The sequence below is a fragment of the Phalangium opilio genome, unplaced genomic scaffold (genome assembly GCF_054372755.1).
Source record: "Phalangium opilio isolate 3A_F unplaced genomic scaffold, DU_Popi_V2 ptg000082l_1, whole genome shotgun sequence".
Taxonomy (NCBI): Eukaryota; Metazoa; Arthropoda; class Arachnida; order Opiliones; family Phalangiidae; genus Phalangium; species Phalangium opilio.
This window is the reverse complement of record NW_028324189.1, coordinates 11,640,876-11,652,914: the sequence shown is the minus strand read 5'-3', so window position 1 is coordinate 11,652,914 and position 12,039 is coordinate 11,640,876. Positions and strand designations below refer to the sequence as shown.

General features: G+C 37.0%; 3 protein-coding genes across 3 annotated transcripts; all 3 read left to right on the top strand.

The window, feature by feature from the left end:
- The first annotated feature begins 2,031 nt into the window (after positions 1 to 2,031).
- LOC149651698 (uncharacterized) lies at positions 2,032 to 4,987 on the top strand. The gene is made up of 7 exons (XM_089848716.1): positions 2,032 to 3,568; positions 3,630 to 3,794; positions 3,878 to 3,922; positions 3,983 to 4,127; positions 4,195 to 4,345; positions 4,409 to 4,648; positions 4,734 to 4,987. Exons 1-7 carry the CDS (start codon positions 2,209 to 2,211, stop codon positions 4,920 to 4,922), a joined length of 2,295 nt encoding a protein of 764 aa, XP_089704842.1. The 5' UTR covers positions 2,032 to 2,208; the 3' UTR covers positions 4,923 to 4,987.
- Positions 4,988 to 5,208: 221 nt separating this feature from the next.
- Positions 5,209 to 7,269, top strand: LOC149651697 (F-box only protein 31-like). Its single transcript, XM_089846968.1, has 10 exons — positions 5,209 to 5,277; positions 5,393 to 5,495; positions 5,551 to 5,610; positions 5,916 to 5,992; positions 6,056 to 6,220; positions 6,277 to 6,351; positions 6,420 to 6,529; positions 6,588 to 6,747; positions 6,815 to 7,047; positions 7,106 to 7,269. The coding sequence occupies exons 1-10, from the start codon at positions 5,209 to 5,211 to the stop codon at positions 7,260 to 7,262; spliced, it is 1,209 nt and encodes a 402-aa protein (XP_089703094.1). The 3' UTR covers positions 7,263 to 7,269.
- Positions 7,270 to 7,890: 621 nt separating this feature from the next.
- LOC149651696 (F-box only protein 31-like) lies at positions 7,891 to 9,967 on the top strand. Its single transcript, XM_089848717.1, has 9 exons — positions 7,891 to 8,038; positions 8,096 to 8,155; positions 8,218 to 8,294; positions 8,357 to 8,521; positions 8,582 to 8,716; positions 8,778 to 8,887; positions 8,950 to 9,121; positions 9,190 to 9,428; positions 9,493 to 9,967. Exons 1-9 carry the CDS (start codon positions 7,891 to 7,893, stop codon positions 9,650 to 9,652), a joined length of 1,266 nt encoding a protein of 421 aa, XP_089704843.1. The 3' UTR covers positions 9,653 to 9,967.
- Positions 9,968 to 12,039: the final 2,072 nt, after the last annotated feature.

The following is a 12,039-nucleotide window of genomic DNA, read 5'->3' as shown; positions in this document are numbered from 1 at the left end:
GCCCCGAATGATACGCCTCTTCAAAAAAATGCATATACTAAAGCGATTTTAAAAACATTATCCTAGCTTTCTTTAACTTCATTGGCAACACCCTAAGCTGTTCCAAAAACTCGGTATCTTTTTGCATAAGACTTAATTTAACCATCCATTTTCTAGTGACTTCAAAGTCCTCGTCCATAAACTGCGACACTTTAGCAATGATTTCTTCGTACTTATCGTCTTTAGAATCTTGTATAAAATAATCCACCGGAATCCCAATTTTAAAGTAGGTCTGTTTGGATTCATCCCATAAGAAAATCCGACAGCACGGGTCATCTTGAAAGAAATTAACTCTTGTTAACATTATACCAGAACGCACGGCGTATTTATAATCTTGATTCTGTTGCACGCAGAACTTGGCCGATGTATCCACTCGCCTGAACCTGGCTCCGACATAAATTGTTATCCTAAAGACGTTGATGGACTGACCACCACCTTGGTCGTAGTAAACCTCCAAGTAATTTTCGCTCAAGCATTTATACGCCGCTGAGCGACCATTGGCTAGTTTAACTATGGATTGCGTTGGCGGTTGATTGTCTAACATTACAACCACCACGGTGATGTTTGCGAACGACATATCGTATATGATGAAGCCAATGCGTCCGTTGACTTCAAATTTGAGACTTAGGACGACGTGTTCGCTGAAATACAAGAAGTAGTGATGATTGTCCTGCATTTCTTTGGGAACTTCAAGGGTGTGGTTCTCGTAGTCGAAGGTGTTAGATGCGACGTATAGTGCCTCTCTTATGTCAGGATATTCTTGACTTAGTTCCTCGGACAGCATTTTCTTAAGTTTCAAGGCCCTGCCGATGCAGTCGGGTCTGTTTTCATCAGGGAATGGCTCTCGATACTGGCGGTATACGTCAGCGACGGGCAGTTGCGGTTGGGACTTCCATAATTCGTAGAAGTTTAAAATATACGTCACTCTATCATGGTCGTGGTTGTAGATGGCTTTGTCCATAACGGTTTGACATTTGTCCCGGAATTGTCCAAGTTCTTCAAGGGTATTGAAGTACAATTTAGTTATGTCTTGGGTCCATGACTCCAACGCGAATTCGTCTATGTAATCCATGTTTTAAAACTGAGATGAAGTAAGTTAAAATAAGCCCTTTTATAGTTTAGCCTAGCCTAACTGGCAGTAAAAGAATTCTGCAAGTAATTGTAACTCTGTTCGAATCAATGACAGCGCTAAAATCTTTATAAGTCTCATTCTTAAAGAGGAGATATTATCTAATCTAAATTATAACAGCTATTATATGAGTTTCTAAAGTTATAATTTGCTTCTCAGCCTTGGAAAGAGCTATCGACAGATAATATCCCATTTATTTAAGCTTAGAAGGCTATAAAAAGGAAATGTTGTTGATAAGACATTATATTATTTTCATATGCGGTAATATTAGCGCTCTGGCTTTGACTGTAATGAGGCCACGGAGCTGTATTGTAGAAGGAGTAGAGACTCGTAGCTTCCCCTCTACTAAAAAAAGCTAGACCTTATTTGTCCATAAAAAGGGGGTATGAATTTTGACCCTCCCTCCAAACCTAGGCGAGCCAATGTAAACAATAAAGATGGCCGCGAGCTACGAACATTCAGGAGGGTTAAGCCTCGGTCTTTTGTGTATGTATCGAGTCCGAGTGACGGGAGTTTCTCAACGGTTTGCAAATCTTATATAAATTTTTATTTTTACTATTATTTCTATTTATATTAATTATAATATGGAAAATATTCAAAGAATTAAGCCGGGAAAGAAGAAAACGGACGCCTTCTTTAAAACACGTGACGTCAGAGATTGTTTACATTGGCATTCGGTATGCGCGAAAATTGTGCGTGGAGCACTAGTACGCTTGTCTAGGCCCCAGAGGCCTAGTCTCTACTCCTTCTACAATACACATCCGTGATGAGGCCTATGGGAAAATACCATGGGGTGACGCTAGTCTATTGAAAATCTTCTTGGTTGGATCGATTCTGTAGAAAGCTCTTATGTCTTGCCCGGTTTCTAGTAGGATCGATTCCAACCGAGTCGGCTGCTTGAGTGTCTGCAACTTTGTCTCGCGTGTTTTGGTTTGACGGGGTGAAGTACACGTGGTTGTGTATCGGTGTCTGTGCAGTCCAAACGGAACTTTATACTTTTAATCATTAATTATTGTTAGTTTAATTCAAATTATCTAAAGATGATGTTTATTTCGAACCAAATCCGCCATATTCTTCGATTAAATTATAGAAACAGTATTTGTGTTTTACAAAACGCGAGAAATGTCAGAACTATGATTCCAGAGCCTTCAGAAACTGATAAGAAATTAAGTTCTAATGAAAATGACAAGGTTGGTGTTGACTTTTTCGGTATTGACGAAGGAGTAAAGCATGACGATAGGGAAACTATAATCAAAAGTAAAGATAGAATTGACTTGAATGAAAAGTTCATCTTTAAAACAAAGAAACAGGATAAAAGGTTTGAAGAAGGTTATGAATTACCATTTGGGAACATTAGATTTGATGATGTCAAGTACAGAGACAATGTCGAAAAATCTACTTCTCATTCTAAAACTCAAAATGAACAATCAAGTTCAGAATTAAGTGACCGTGGTTCTAAACCATTTGATATTGCACTGATGAAAACTGTTGTCAAGGAAAAGTACTACCAAAGTGAAATTGAAGGTGTAGAAAATAATATATCTGAGACTGTCAACGAGAGTAGTGAAAGCCAAAAGGTTTCTGGTTCAGATTACATAGATGAACAAGTATTTGGACATGAAATCCATAGACTAAAGAGCGAAGTATCAACTGATAGTAAATCCACTTCTACTGAATCTACTTCTGGATCAGACTACATGGATGAAAACGTTTTTGGACCTCATATTAACCAATTCAAGAATGCTGATTATAAAATTCAAAATTTGGAACCTACTGTCCATGATTTGACATCTAGTCATGTTCACCCTCCCATTGACATGTTGCAAACCTCAGGCGAATTTTTTGCCAACCAGTTGGAGACAAAACAACCATCTGAAAACATCACCCAAAAACTGAAGAGAGTTGACCCTGAATCTGCTAGAAATATATTTGACGCACAATATTTTGACTTTGGACCTGACGTACCTGATGTCAAAGCAGAAGGATCAACTGACGCAGCAACAGTTACCTCTAATGTCTCAACTGGAATACAACAGCCACTTTTTGATTCGAAAAGATATGAGGAAAACCTTACCATACCACCTTCTGTAAGTGATGTAATGAAACCCAGAACGCGTCGCGACGTTAATACAACACCCAAGAGGTCAAATGTCAAATGGACAAGTACAGATGATAATGAAATGTCCAACCAGAAGATGGAAACAAGGAAGCCCTATGATAAAACTGAAGCTGGACATGTCAAGAAAGATGTCGGTGTCAAGACAACTACTGAGGGTTTGGAAGCTGATAAGACTTTAGCTAACTTTGCAGAAGGAAAGTCCAATGAGAAACCAGAAACTGCATATGATTATGTTAAGGCCATGAGAGCTCAAAAGTTCATTGAAAACAAAAAATCTTCAGGTATTGAGGGTTGAGGTCTACTATACCAATGGTATATTGAACACCCTATTGGCTATTGCAGAAATGATGGGTCATTCTAAAGAAAAACCACTTGCAACTCGTTCCAAGCAACAAGATTCCAAGCAAACTGAAACTACAATTTCAAAATTCAAAGCCCCTAATTACTCCAAGCTAATCGCTCCGGAAGTAGTGACAATGTTGAAGAACAGTATCCTGTACAATCATGGCAAGTATCTCGCAACTGACCACACACCCCCACCCAAGTTAGAGTATCCTATAGCTAAGTTTACCGTCATTCTATTCAAATAGGCGATATATTGGCCATAAATAAACCATATGGAATGTGTTGCCATGGTAACTACATTGTATTAATTGTAATTACCATAGTGACTTACGTATTGTACTAAAATTTAGGGAAAGAAACTAAAAAATCTAATATTTTGAGTTTGTCCTCTGTTATGGAGGAATTGTCCAAATTTGCCCATCAAAACAATGATGGGAAATTATACCTTGTACATCGTTTAGATCGTAATACAACTGGCGTATTGCTTCTGGCAAAGTATACATACAATTACATATCTACATCAGACCTAGTTTTTTACTAAGGACATCGTAATTTCATTTAGAACGCAAGAAATGGCAAAACATTTAAGCGATATGTTTGCCGATCATAAAATAGTTAAAACGTATTACGCCCTGTGCAAAGGCATACCACAACCTGAAGAGGGTATAATTGATATACCAATATGCGAGGGTCATATTGGAAATGCTTACAGGGTATGCCTAAACCCTTCTATAAAGATATCTAGGCCTAAAAATTTAAGAAAAACTGTTCCATAGATGGTATTGAGTCCCGAAATTAAAGATCAACGTGGTTCCATTTTAAAACCCACGTCATCGAAAGCCGACAGAGCCGTGACGCGTTACAAAGTCCTTCAATCACAAATGAGTACTTCGTTACTCGAAGTGACACCGCTTACTGGTTATAAACATCAAATTAGAGTTCATTTGGGCTTTGGATTATCATGTCCAATAATTGGCGATCATAAATACACTTATTTAACCAAATTAGCGCCGCAGGTAATTAAAATCCCGCAAAGTAATTGCAATCTTCGCTTCCGAATTGTTAAGTAATTTTCTTTCCTCGAATTCAATTCGAATACAGAAACTACCAGGGGACGTTTTAGACGCTTTAAACATGCGTCAAAGTAAAGTCAGAAATTTACCAATGTACCTCCACGCAAAATCAATCGTAATTCCCGAAATTCGAGACGGGGCCAATGTCGTAATTTCCGCGAAGTTACCACCGCATTTTGCAAAAACTCTTCATAAGTTAAAATACAGAAAACCTTAGTTATACATTTATTTATTATGTAATTCTGAATTAAACCTGAAATAAAGCCATAGGAAAATAACAAACGCCAGTCTAACTTTATTATTTTTGTCTCTTGACAACGACGCGACTACAACAAACCCGTGTCCTTAGCAACGTCGTCTTACTTACCAAGTACCAACCACCAACCACGTTCAAACGTAGCTCGACTCTTACGGCGTTTCATAATATTTAACAGCGTAGTTTATTAAGATATTTAATTACCATCATTCTTAAAATAAATCATCTAAATTATCGTTTAATTAAAATGAATCTCTTGGATTTACCGGAGGAGTTGTTGGTCGAGATCCAATCGTATTTATGCGTTGATGACGTTGTAAGTTTAGGAATTGTTTGTCGCAAATTGTACGATACAAGTTATGACGAGGAAAATTGGAGATATTTTTGTCGAAGAGGTGGGTAATAGATTTGTTTAACCGCGGTTCCTAAAGTTAAAAGCTGGGAAACACGGGTGGGAACTTGGAAGTACTTATAGAACTTTGAAATTGAATGCTCTGGCAAAGTTCCAGTGGATTATGTTGTTGGAGCAACGAAGCAACTATGAGCTGTTTTTAACCCAGACTAAAGTATAATTATAACCTTTTTGTAGATTATGATGTTCAACTGAATCCCAATTCGGCGTACAGTGCGAGAGATCTTTATATTAAATGTACGTAACGTTCTTGAAGTAATAGCGCGTATAAGACCTTAGGACGTAATTGGGCCCCGCTTTAGATTAGGGTTTCCGGCAAATAATTCTGGTTCCAATATCTGCATCGCCAACTCAGACTACGTACTTACGTTCTCAGGACTTATATAGGTTCTTTATAATCGACATACATTACTTGAAGTAAAACCTGAAAGTTAAATTATTTAATTTGGGCATCAGAAGGTTGGGGGAATTCTAGAAAAAATAAACTGATAAAACTAAACGACAAATTAACATCTTTTAAAACAAAGTTTACGTATGTACAGTACTGCGCCGATATGGTTGTTTAATTGGTTTATGGCAAGCCAGTGTCAAACATTACGGTGGTCTTGTGAAAATTCAGGTACATATCCTGGTAGTTACCCAATTAGTTTCCGAGTTTCTCAGTTCTGATTTTTCTGGTCAGCTAACTGATCTTACTATAGTTGCCGAAGAACTGTACGTACCATACTTTTCTGGTTTTAAAGATCCATTGAAACGTAAGCTAATCTTTACCGTCGGTTTTGACGCGACTGGTGATCAAGTCCGTGTACTTAACGACACGGGACAAGAGGGTGTTATATCGTTTCTGGTAGGATCAAGGTGTTATCGCGTGAAATTTTAGTTATTAAGCCTAGTTCATTATAGAAGGGCGAAGATTCTTTCAACTTTCGATTGAATAACATTGATAAACCTGCGCGCGATTTGAGGAAGCAAGAATCGGTAACGGAACTACTTTGTCCATGTTGTGGTTTTCAAATTTCTTTCATTGTTGTTGCTGGTAATTGTAGGAATTTAATGAATGGTTAAAAGAGCATGGGTACGGTCCAGGAGTCTCTGGTTACCCATCGGACAACCCAGCTGGCTTACTGGCAAAGTTCCTCTTAATTAAAAACTATAAGTAAGACTAGTTGATTAGTGATTTCTGAAATTCAGCATTTGTTCTACATTATGGTTAGATTATCATGCTCATTCAAACGCATCAAATGGCCCGAGTTTTCACCTGGTTGTCCCATTCAACCTGGTCTATTTAGATCAGATTATGACGTACATGGACCAGAGCTGATAATGCTTACCTACGAAGAAGATGAACCTAAAGTAACAGCCATGAAGATTACTGTACGTAAAGAAAAGTGACTTTGTTGAAGGACCTGTTGAAGTTGGAATATTGCTTTTTCCAAAATAGGGTGACCCTAATGTTCCTGCTGGAAAAGTGACCTTTTTCTCCAACTTAAACTATCCGTTACACGAAATAAGTTTCGAAGACCAAGAATACTTTCAGGTCTTAAGTAGCGTCAGAGCTGAAAAGGTCCCTTACACGACGGAAGCATTTCTTAATGTCCCACCACAAGTATTTAGAGTTCCGGAAGATATTGACGAAATGTATGCGGAAATTATACCAGAAATCAGTATTGGACGGTGAGTTTAAGACGCGACAAACCTAATAGTTTGACACTTGACCACTGCGAAATTAAAGATTTCAAGGTCACGCTCAATTGGCCTTCCATGGCTACAAGAATCCAAAGTTCTCAAAAGGTCATTGGGTTATCTTCGATCATGACACTTTCGCTTTCATTTTTCTGGAGTTGAGTTGTATCAGTATGTACTACAGAGTTGAAGATCCACGACTTTAATAAAAATAAACAAAATGACATAATTAACCCACCTAAACAACAAACGCAACATAATCACGTCAACTAAACTTTGGAAGTAACACTTAAACGAATATTTTTGATAGAAGATATTTATTGGAAATTGAGATCAATAAACTACAAATACTATACAATATTAACTACTAGCTGCTGTTTGCTTTTATTATGGGTTGTTTATCGTGAACTGTTTACCTAAAATTGTTGTTGAAAATAAAATATCTATTACAAAGTTGAAATGGGAGTTTGTTTATTCAAGTAATATTTTTAATATTTACTATATGCCTTGGTGTAAATGACAATATATATGAAAGTAATTAAAAAAAAATGTCACGTCCCTAGTCTGCAATAGAAAGAAAACTTTCAAAGTTGACTGGAACAATTAGGAAACCCATTATGTCCACGCTGTGTTTCTTCTCAATACCTACCACCTCACGTATCAAATCACCTTAGCAACGGCCGGTTTCCATCATAAACAAAGCTCCTTGATCGATGTTTACAGTTATTTGTGCCGGTGATAAGAGTTTCAAGACCTTCATTATTTGAGGCAGGGTGGTTGTAATTTTAAAGTTAAATGTACATCGTGCATGTTTTTGATAAGACTTAAGTTGATATGAATTTGTTAGAATTGCCAAGGGAAATACTATTAAACATAACGTCTTATTTGAACGTCGAAGATATCTTGAGGATATCGATGGTATGTCGGAAACTAAATGACGTCACTTATGACGAGAAAATATGGAGGTTTCATTGCCTGCGAGGTTCGCTTTCGTGTCTTATATGTTTTTTTGTTAGTCTTAATTCAATTTATGACTTAGAATTTGACACTAAACCTGGACCTGATGCGACATACACAGCTAGAGCGCTGTTCCTAAAATGTAGGTGATATAATTTACCCTCAAAATGTATCAAATTTTCTCATATTCTTATTATTATGAAGTACTGCGTCCATATGGGTCACTAATTGGTCTTTGGCAAGCGTCTGTTAAGTTTTATGGTGGTATAATAAAAATTGAGGTATAAACTATTGCTAATTTGACAAATCTGTAAATAACCAACTGACATTGCAATATTCTTAGCTTATTGATGGCAAAATTGAAGCCAATGAAATCTACGCGCCTTTTTTCTCGGCTTGGAAGGACCCTTTGAAGGTCAAAAAGTTGTTTTCAATAGGTTTTGATCCAACTGGTGAACGGGTTCAAGTATTTTATGATACGGGACAAGAGGCCGCGATTACCTTTCAAGTATTTACCTACCATGATTACTTCGTCATGCTTTTTAAATTCAATGTCAATGTTTTGTAGAATGACAACGAAGAATTCAATATCCAATTGCTTAATTCGAACAAACCAGCACGCGATTTGAAACTTCGCGAAAAAGCCAAATTTTATATACCTTTCATGGTGTTTGTGTCCAAATTCGTAGGAGTTCGCTCAAAGGTGTGTTTAAGTTCATAAATCACTCAGTTAGGCTACAATTTTCAATTACTTCGTATCCTAGGAGTTCAAACGGTGGTTAATAGAGCAAGATTACGGTGAAGACAGCTTCTACTATCCGTCCGAAAACCCAAGTGGTTTGCTGTCCAGGTTTCTTTTCCTACGAAATTTTAAGTAAGACCATGATTACCGTGCAATGACTTACGTGTCAACTCAATTGTTGTTTGCAAATGCAGAAACTCATGCTCATTCACACGACGATATTGGCCAGCTGAAGAACCAGGTTTTCCTGTACAACCTGGTCTGTTCAAGTCAGATTATGACGAAAGTGGGCCGGAGTTAATTATGCTTACTTACGAAACCGATGATAAGAGAGAGGGACCCAAAGCTGTCGCTATCAAAATAACGGTTCGATTGTTTTTCACTTAAGCCTAACTTGATCGATTTAAGGCACTAAGAATTGCGTAACTACGCAGGGTGATGCCAATGTGCCAGCTGGTAAAGTGACCTTTTTCGCCAACCTGGATTACCCATTACATCATATAACCTACGACGATCAACAAGATATTGAAACCCTATGCAGTATTAAGGCGGAAAAGGTACCATACACCCCTGAATCATTCCTCAGCGCACCACCTCAACCATTCAGAATTGCCGATGACCTTCAAGAAAATTTATTTTTTCAAGATCATATTCCGCAAACTAGCATTGGGAGGTGAGCTAAGCCTAACTAGATTTATTAAAGAGTCCTTGTTCTCACTGTTATGGTCAACGCCTAGGTTTCAAGGTCAGTGTCAATTGGCCTATCCTGGTTACAAGAATCCGTCCTTTTCGGAAGGTCATTGGGTCATATTCGATCCCGACACGTTTGGATTCATTTTTCTCGAGTTAAACAACCTTTGTATGTACTTTAGGGTGGTAGAGCCAAGCCTAAACTAAATGTATGTCGTCGATTTTGACGTGTTATTGGTTTTTGAAGTGTATGTACCATCCCAGCCCAGTTCTTCTGACCCTCTTACGTTTTGACAAGAGTTGTCGTATCGGGCGTCTATCTGTGTCAACTTGTCCAACGAATAGTACCTTGTATATACGTTAGGCTATACCTTACTGTGATCCATTACACCCGTTAATTTTTTTAGGCCTAATGTGTCCTCACTAATATGAATATTTATTTTTGAAAAATTGTTGTGGAATGATTGTCAGTATTACCCTGAGCTTGTCGGTTATCGTATAATAATGTATCGCACAATATGACTCGTTAAAGGTGTATTCTAAAAATATATTAAATATTTTGAATTTTAATGATATTGAAAACAATTTGGAGCTATTTTTACTTAAATAGGCCAAATTTTACCTCCACTGGGAAACGGTAAGAGACTAATTGAAAACCCTACTGTGTTTATATTCCTTGGTAATGACATATCCAACTAATTATCGTAACAACATTGGTTATTTTGTAATTCAATTTAAGTTCAAGTGTAACATTCAGGAAATTTCTCTGAATATGATATTAAAATTCAAAGTAGTTTGAGATTAGGTAGATTATTTGAAATGAGCACCTCCGACCAATAGCGTAAGGCCCTCTCGCGCCATGATATTCACACCGACATGTAGCACGTGAAACGGGAATTTGGTTAACAAAAAGTCAGGGCGTTTCGTGATTGGTCGGAGGTGATCATTTCAAATTATCTATGAAATCTTGAACTAAATTGAATTTTAAAATAATTTCAAAGGCATTTCCTTAATCTTTCACTGTGCGGAGAGGTCTTATAATTAGTAGAAGAATCGATAATAAAATCACATTATTTTGCTTTTCATCCTACCGTTAAAACTAATTCTATTTCAGATGAAGGTCGATTTAGCTTATCAGTTTATGTTTTGGGATAATTAAGTGGTGTTTAGTGGTAAAGAGGCTATTTTTACTCCATTGCAATTAGTGTTAAACCGAGTGTATCTAGATGCGGCGGGTGTAATATTTGCGAGATAAACAGAAGAGTTCAAAGCCTTTCCGAAAGTCTTTGATAAATGATATCTAATTCGAGCCTTAATTGAAAAAGAGAAAAACAGTTTTACGCTTTCGTAGAGAGGAGAAATCATATTAAATTATTACACTCTTTGTAAATTAATGAGAGAGACTTACCTTTGATCTGGTTTTTAGGACTTTATTTTGTAAGCCTTGTTGGTTAAGGGGTTTATTCTAAGCCTAATGTCGGTTTCGCCATAGGCTAGGTAGGGTAAGGCTTAATAAATTTAACTTCTCGGGTAATGATGCTAGGATAAATTCCTCTAATTAAGACCTTTGGATAGTTGTTCGAGTTTGGCCTTTCGGTGGTAGTTCTTTAAGGTCTTGACTACCGCATTTTGAATCCTCTATACGGTTGTTAAGGAGGAAGATGAAACCAATTAATAAAAGTTGATAGCGATGTAAGCTAAACCCCCCCTCCCCCTTCGAGTTCTTGGACACATTTATATCCCAAAGAGCTTTTCTTGGTTGCTAAGTAGGCCTACGCCTTCCCCATGGCAGTAGATTCCAAAAAAACGCCTTTATTTGACATCAAAGAGAAATTAATTTCATTGAATAATTGCAATTTAACGTTGCCAAACGTACTAATAAAATAAAATTGCTCTGAAAATGAAATAAAACGATTCATATGGAAACAAAACTCGATCTGTTTTTTGACATAAACATTGATTCATTTGAATATATGTAGTATAAGGTACATGACATAAGCAGGCAAGGAAACCTTTGAATATGTTCATTTACTATGTCTTTAAACTTTGAAACGGAAAAATCTTTTATTTATTTAAGAAGAAAAATCCGAAAAAAAGTAAATATCTCATGAAATTTTCACAAATAAACCGAAAGTCACTTTCAATTTGCGGACCCTAAGGCTAGTTTTTGACCAAAACAAGGGTTAGTTACACCCTTTTTTTTGTAAAGTTTTTTTATTAAACCATTTGAAGAGTGGGGTTAAAAGTGGTGGAGTTCCTTCTTGCGTTATGGGGTTTACGCTGTATTTCATTGGGTTCAAGAGAGTGGGTGCGTATCCTGATACTGAAGGTTGTCTAGCCCCTCGATTGGTTAATTATAGAGCGTGACGTTACTTCTCTTCATAAATTAACCATCCTATCCTGTGTCACCAACTCTTTAAAAAAAAAGAGAGAGAACTCGACGGAAAATGCGATAAAATCAATAATAGAATGTTTTAGCGTCTGTTTTCTCTGGTGAAATTTGTAAAATATTTTTTCCGAGTGCAAATGTTTGACCTTTTTTCTGGCAAATTCAATATGTCAAGGAATCAATCTGAAGTTTTTCTGAAATCTAA

Excerpts from the sequence above, each read along its gene's own strand:
- LOC149651696 (XM_089848717.1), top strand. The coding sequence starts at position 7,891 with ATGAATTTGTTAGAATTGCCAAGGGAAATACTATTAAACATAACGTCT. Across the intron at positions 8,039-8,095 it reads GAGGTTTCATTGCCTGCGAG|AATTTGACACTAAACCTGGA; the intron begins GTTCGCTTTCGT and ends TTTATGACTTAG. Across the intron at positions 8,522-8,581 it reads AGGCCGCGATTACCTTTCAA|AATGACAACGAAGAATTCAA; the intron begins GTATTTACCTAC and ends AATGTTTTGTAG.
- LOC149651698 (XM_089848716.1), top strand. The coding sequence starts at position 2,209 with ATGATGTTTATTTCGAACCAAATCCGCCATATTCTTCGATTAAATTAT. Across the intron at positions 3,569-3,629 it reads TGAAAACAAAAAATCTTCAG|AAATGATGGGTCATTCTAAA; the intron begins GTATTGAGGGTT and ends TGGCTATTGCAG. Across the intron at positions 4,346-4,408 it reads ATATTGGAAATGCTTACAGG|ATGGTATTGAGTCCCGAAAT; the intron begins GTATGCCTAAAC and ends ACTGTTCCATAG.
- LOC149651697 (XM_089846968.1), top strand. The coding sequence starts at position 5,209 with ATGAATCTCTTGGATTTACCGGAGGAGTTGTTGGTCGAGATCCAATCG. Across the intron at positions 5,278-5,392 it reads ATTTATGCGTTGATGACGTT|TTAAAAGCTGGGAAACACGG; the intron begins GTAAGTTTAGGA and ends CGGTTCCTAAAG. Across the intron at positions 5,496-5,550 it reads TATGTTGTTGGAGCAACGAA|ATTATGATGTTCAACTGAAT; the intron begins GCAACTATGAGC and ends ACCTTTTTGTAG.